The 7,386-nt window shown below is 37.9% G+C and overlaps 1 protein-coding gene across 1 annotated transcript in view; it reads left to right on the top strand.

Moving 5' to 3' along the window:
• Positions 1-6,770, top strand: part of LOC137650090 (uncharacterized) — a 17,571-nt gene extending 10,801 nt beyond the window's left edge. The window contains exon 2 of the mRNA XM_068383181.1: positions 6,558-6,770. Within this exon, the coding sequence (XP_068239282.1) occupies positions 6,558-6,686 (129 nt within the window). The 3' untranslated portion in view covers positions 6,687-6,770. The remainder of the gene's footprint in view (positions 1-6,557) is intronic.
• The last annotated feature ends 616 nt before the right edge of the window (positions 6,771-7,386 follow it).

Here is a 7,386-nt window from a genome sequence, read left to right as displayed (position 1 = left end):
GATAGTTGAAAAGTTCAAGGAACTGGAATTACTTCGTCGTAGTCTGAAACCTGGATGCGTGTGGACCTGCTCCCGATGTTGATCCATTTACCAAATTGATTCTGAGGAGTTACAAGTTCCCAAATTGAACTGTGATTACCCAAGTTAATGATGCTTATTGCATTCATGCCTAACAGTAGTGTCTTTTCTAACTGAAGGGCGATTACCTGTTTATTGCCCGGATTTTTAGGGGGACGGGGCAAATCTTTTGACGTCACGACTTGAAAAAACGTTTTCGAATGATTGATAAATAATTACCGTTCATTTACGTACTTTGTAAATGCTAAATGGTAACGCTGGCATACCGATGTATTACTGTCGTTGCTTTCAGCAGGCAGGATGAACCACTCTTTGTTCTTTCACGCTTACTAACTACTTTTGGGTAGATAGAAAAAAAAAACGCTTTTGCTTTCAAAAGATTTGGTTTCCCTTGAAAAAAAAAATGGGGAGGTTGTTTTGTATTCTGCAAAACCATGGAGACTCGTGAACATAGTTGATTTAAAATTTAATCGAATAGATGATAACAAAGCCTACTATTCTAACGTAACAATCTCTCTCTCTCTCTCTCTCTCTCTCTCTCTCTCTCTCTCTCTCTCTCTCTCTCTCTCTCTCTCATATATATATATATATATATATATATATATATATATATATATATATATATATATATATATATATACACACACACACATACATGCATACACATTCAAACAGACACACACATTCACTTCTTCGGTGGGCTAATGATTATCTTGAAGGCACTCCTGAAAACTTGACGAACACCTGACCTTAGATGTTCTGCGTAAACGAAAAGGGCTATACATGTTTCAATCCAAGTTTCTGCTCTCTCTCTCTCTCTCTCTCTCTCTCTCTCTCTCTCTCTCTCTCTCTCTCTCTCTCTCTCTCTCTCTCTCTCTCTCTATTCTTTTTTCCTTATCCTTACCCTAGCCCCTTCAAATGTAAGGTCAGGTCGCTTCCAACCATGCCACCAGAGGCTCAAAAGAAGTCGGAACCTAACTGCTACCTGCAGTTCAGGATTTACCTGGCGAAACATCAGTCTCTTACCAGCTAGTTTTCCACGACTTACCTGCCCACCAGGTGAAACAATTGATAGCTTTTTTAGTTGGAATTATCTCCGAGTCAATATGGATGAGAAATTATTTCTATTTGAACATGATATTGTGTTGATTTTCATCCATATTGACTCATTTGGGATAATTCCAACTAAAAAAGCAATCAATTGTTTCACCTGGTGGAGCGCAAAGTCGGGGAAAACTCGCTGGTAAGAGACTGATGTTTTGCCAGGTAAATCCTGAACTGCAGGTAGCAGTTAGGTTCCGACTTCTTTTGAGCCTCTGGTGGCATGGTTGGAAGCGACCTGACCTTACATTTGAAGGGGCTAGGATTCGATCTCGAGTATGAGGTAGAAATTTATTTCTATTTAAACACGATATTGTGTTGATTTTAATCCTATTGATTCATTAGTGATAATTCCAACTAAAAACGCTATCAATTGTGTCACCTGGTGGGCCAGGAAGTCTGGAAAAACTTGCTGGTAAGAGTCTGATGTTTCGCGAGGTAAATCTGAATCCTCTCACTCTTTCCCTTTTTATGCCACCATTTTAATCAATCCCTTGCTGAAGGGTTCTCCTCGCACTTCAATCGGTTTTAAAGGAGCTTTCTTGATGTACTCTAGGCTTTCTAGCCATCTGACAAACATGGCTTGCACAACAAAACTGGCTCACATCCATATGCATGCCAGGCCAGAAAAAGTGTTTCATAATCTTCTCCGTCGTCTTCCTTATTCCAATGTGTCCTGTCTCATGCACTACGGCGATTACCTGTCTTCTCAACGGTGCGGGAATCAATATCTTAAAGTCTATCCCTCCATTCGCTATTCCCAGGGATGTTGGCGGGGCTGTGCTTCCTCATAAGCAACCCATCCTTACTGCTGCACCTCTGTCTCATCCACCACATGGTACAATAACTCTGTTAATGTCTCATCCCTCCGTTGCAATCAGCCTTTTCCGACTCGCTTGTCCTACTTCTAATGCTGAGTTTTCTATTTCTTCTAGGGCCATTACTTCTTTTTCTTCCTGTCCACTCGTCTGTCGTTTCTCTTCTCTCGGACTCTCTCGGGAGATCTCCTCTTGCGTATCTTCATGGGAATCCTCTTCTTCTGGAAATAAATCCTTCATGTTCATCGCTCCTTCAGTTTCTCTATCTTCTTCTGCAGACACTTTCTTTGTCATACTCCTAGTCGTTACACAACTAGGAAACAGATAGTCCTTTTAAAGTTCAGTCGTAGGACTTTACTTCAATGGTTTCTCCATTACAATGGGACAAGGGACAAACAGCGCTCCATCAATCTCATTACCCAGCAGAACTTCTACTCCTTCGACAGCCAATGAATCCTTCACCGCTAAATCAAAATGACCTGTCACCAACTCGCATGACAGTTTCAAACAGCAAATAGGGGTAACTTCCCCACCTCCTATTCCCTTCAAAATTACCTAATGTCCTGTGAGAGACTGTTCCACCAATGGGTGTACACCTCGTGTCACTACACTATGGTTACATCCTGTTTTGCGCAATATCTTGACCGCGATCTGCTCGCTCCCATCTAGAGCGGCTAACATACCTTTATGAGTATACGGTTTAAAGGCATCCAACTGTTTGGAGTTTTCCTGTTCGTCGTGTAAACATTAGCAGGCTTATTTTCCTTGTCGCCCTTTCACGTTTGTTTCTTCGTCTTCGCATTTTGTGAAGTTGAATTATCCTTAACCACTTGTGCGACTGCTTTCGGTTGGTTCAACCAACATTCCTTACTGATATGGCCTTTCTTGCCACACTTATAACAGACAATATTAATGTTTTGCACGTCTTTCACAACACCTGAAGGAGGACGTTTCGACGATTGTTGCTGTGGTACTATTGCATTCTGTATTGGAACCGTACCAGTGGTACTTCCACTGTAACTATTGAACTTGTTCACATAGTTATTATTGAACTGGTTTCCATGGTTAGGGGAATACTTGACTCTTTGTTGGAAAGGTGGATGAAAATTTATACCCGGAGGAGGGTTTACGACATAATATCTTCACTCAGGGAAGCGGCTCTATCATGTTTCTTCACCTCACCCTCTCTCAAGTACATTTCTATATGTTCAGGAATTCCTCGGAAAAATTGTTCCAGCACTATCAAAAATTAGCCATCTCTCTCACTATAGTAGCCTCTATCCATCTCTTTAAACATCGTCGTACCTTATAAGCGTAATCCACGAAAGTCATTTTCTCGTCCTTCCGCAAACATTGGATTCTTGCATTATAATATTCAGGGGTTATCTGATACACTTGCAGTAAGCTCTTTTTAGTTTCTTGATACTCCTTCCTCTGGTTCTGAGACAAGGAAAGATACGCTCTGCGTCCTTTTCCAATAAGGAAACTCTTCAATAACACAGGCCATTTATCTTTGGGCCATTCCATCGTCGACGCGACCATTTCAAAATGATCGAAGAATTTGTCGGCTACTGCTTCTGTTAATTTTGGAATTAACCTTTGCACATCTGTCACATTAAACATGGGATCGTGCATAGCAGGGGTCTTCTCTGTCTGAGCTGCTGACCTAGCACTAGCACTCAACAGTTTTAATTCTCTCGCTTGTCTTGCTTATTCTCTCACTCTTTCTCCCCGTCTTGCAATTACTCTCGCTTACATGTCCCTCACGTCTGGCAATTTTTCTCGCCTCTTTTCTCTCTTTTTCTTCCATTTCCCTTGCATGTCTCGTAATTTTTTTTGCCTCTTCTCTCTCTTCTCATCTTGTAATTTCTCTTGCCTGTTCTCTCTTTCTTCCCGTTCTACCATCATCTTCAACTTAGTCAAATTCTCTTCTGCTGCAATTCGTCGAATCTCAGCCTCAACATTCCTTTCTGCTTTCATTCCTTTAGTTCTTATGTCAACTGGTAATTGCTTCGCTACAAATTCTGCTTCAGCCTCCTTCAACAGTTCACGAGCTGCTACAATATCTTCTTCCAACAACTTTCCTTGGTTTATCAACACTTCAAAGGCAAGACACTTGATTTGGGGTATAATCATTCCACTCGTTGCACGGAAGCCACATGCCATTAAAATAGATACACTAATCTTTAGTTACATTAGCTTCTGACAATTCCTGAACTATTGGGTATTCCAAAACTCTTGTACATTTAGTGGTTCCATCATGTACTTTATATAAAATCATACCTCTCCAAAAAATATATCCTAAAATTCAAAGAATCCTATCAACAGTAAACTGGTCAAGCCTTTAATCAAAGCACAGCCCTGTTATCACCAATTTTTAAAACAGACTCGCTCGATCCCAAGGGTCTTGGCACCACTATATAGATATATTACGGCTGGAAAATTATGTAAACTCCTGAGCTCCAAAATCACCTGAATATTTTTACATAAATCTGTTATACTTGAAAAATACCCGACCTCTAAGAATATTACGCAACTCTCAGACAGCAATATATATATGAACACTGAATATCCAAAGGTCTCTTACGATACACTCATAACAAAACTGGGTGATTATTTATGTGAACTATTAAAAAACCAACTCTTACTTCGGTTCCTAGTCAGGGAATACGAGCAAAGCACGGAGAAAAAATATTGGTTATTGAAATAATACACAATTTACAAAAATAAATATATTCTATAAAAAGTTAACAGCAATTCACAAGAATTAACACCAAAAAATAAATCACTCGAAATATTAAATCTGAACTAAATATTAGACTAAAATAAAGACATTTTGAAAAAATTATACAATCACTTGTTTCAATGAAAATTAATTTAAAAAAAAATATTTAATTTAGATAATTATTGAAAAGAGTTAACACTTTAACACTCTGATGAACGTACAATAATGAAGTTTACATATATGTAACTGTTACACTTATGTCTTTTGGTTCACACAAGGTTACAGAACGGTTAAGCAAAAATTTTGATGCGTTTCACTATTTAACCTAAATCTGACAGGGCCAGTTACAAAAATTTATGTTTAAATGTACTTAAATTAACACAGTACACTTGAATTAACATCCAATAATTTCACCAACTTTTGAACAACACTATTCCCAATATATGTTGGGTAGGAATCCCTTTTCACATTTGAGAGGACACACACTTGAGAGGAGAGAGGGCAGGCGGATGTTGGCTCTTTCAAAGGGGTAACTGTGTCTTCTCCTGCTTATACATTGCTAGGTTCTATATATATTAACTTTGTTTGTCTAGAATTTTCTTGTTGATCATTCTCGTAGAGTTTGGGCATGGCTCTAGCGGTGTAAGGTTTCCAACTTAGTAATTTAAAGAAGGGTTACTAATCTTGCTTGCGAGGCAACTCTCTTCTAGCCAACTCTGCTCACCTTCTTCTCGTAACTATAAAAAAAAAAGAGTACCAGGCAGAGCAAGGAAAATCCTAATAACTAATTCCCGACATCCGATAGCAGCGTTAAAACTGTCATTGACCTATACTGAATAGATTTCCTCTCCAATTATGCTTGAAATTCCTTCTCTGACTGCTCAGTAATTGTTATCTAGATATACATATGTATATATATATATATATATATATATATATATATATATATATATATATATATATATATATATATATATATATATATATATACATACATACAGTGTGTGTGTAAATTGAAATGTGGCACCAATGTCTCTTCAAACCCATAAAAGCGTGTATCTAGATTACAATTACTGAGCAGTCAGAGAAGGAACTTAAAGCATAATTGGAGAGGAAATCTATTCAGTATAGGTCAGTGACAGTTACACTGCCTGGTAAGAAAAACTTCTTAATGGCTTGGGCGTAAGGTTTACACACATCAAATATATATATATATATATATATATATATATATATATATATATATGTGTGTGTGTGTGTGTGTGTGTGTGTGTGTGTCTCCGTATGTCCATGATGAAATATCAGTTATGTCATCGTGAAAAGAAAAATGTCGTGTCACGCAATTTTTTTGTTTGCTGATCTTGCAGATTCCTTTCAACTAAAATGCAATGGGGAACTTGACTTTTGATATACTTTAGTTTGTAAATATTTGCACATGGTAAAGAAATGGGCACTTTCCATATAGTAGAGCTGATAGCTCGACTCGGTAGTCTTTGTTAAAATAGTGCCAGTTTCACGTCACATTGAGATAGTGTTGTGTTGGGGGATGATGATATTAAAATTCGAATACAATGAGATAATTTTTGTTGGATTAAGGGACACAATTATGAACAAGCGAAATAGACTTATCCATTTGTTGTTGATACCGGACCGATGGCGTTCTCTGCTCAAGAAAAAATATTCTAAATTAAAACCTATAACTGTACAATAAATGCTGTGTATTGAAATAAAAGTGCGTGTGTGTGGAGGGGGGGGGGGGAGATGCAGCTGGTACAGTATTGCCAAATGTATAGAGTTAAAACTGGCAATTGAATGATATTTGTTTCCTTTTGCAGGGTGAACTGGCGATGCCAGGAGGCGGAAGCAAATCATCTCGTCGGAGGTATCGAAGCCGATCGCTCTCTCAATCCTCCACAGACTCTTATTCCACATGTGAGTATCCTCATGCACACTTTCACATGTAATCTTTTTTATATTGCGGTAAATCATGTATTTTTCTCGTTTGTATAAATATATGTAATTTTGTATCCTTATTAGCACTTGATCTTCATGTATAGGAGAATATTCCACATTCCTCTCTAGCACCTATTCTTTGTTTGTTTAGTCGAGAGTAAGTGAGTGAGAGAATAAACGTTTGTGAAAATGTTACATTATTATTGTTCTAAATATAAGGTGATTTTGCTGTCTCCTTTCAATGTTCATATGATAATGATAAACACTAGAATGTTGCCGGATGTCACGAGACTAGTTATTAGTGACTCCCTTACATTATCGACCTTAAGCATTTTGTTTTTCCATTCATCAGTTCTATATGTGAGCAGGTCCGCTAGATTAATAAATCTAGCGGCTATCAGATCGTAAACTGTCTCTGGCCAGGGAGAATTAGGAAGTGACGTTCCATTTTATATTGTATGCCTGCCATTTATAGTTATTTGGGTAATTGTGTCCTGTATTGCAGATGTATATATATATATATATATATATATATATATATATATATATATATATATATATATATATACATATCTATATAAAGATGGTAGAATGAGATAGTTTGGGCATGCTCGTTGCACTCCCCAAGAGAGATTAGTTCACCAAACTTTCAACTGGACTCCACAAGGCACTGGAAGAGTTGGAAGACCCAGGCCTACATGGCTGAAGACT

This window comes from Palaemon carinicauda, chromosome 11 (assembly GCF_036898095.1).
Source record: "Palaemon carinicauda isolate YSFRI2023 chromosome 11, ASM3689809v2, whole genome shotgun sequence".
Lineage (NCBI taxonomy): Eukaryota > Metazoa > Arthropoda > Malacostraca > Decapoda > Palaemonidae > Palaemon > Palaemon carinicauda.
This window is presented reverse-complemented; position numbering and strand designations above follow the sequence as displayed.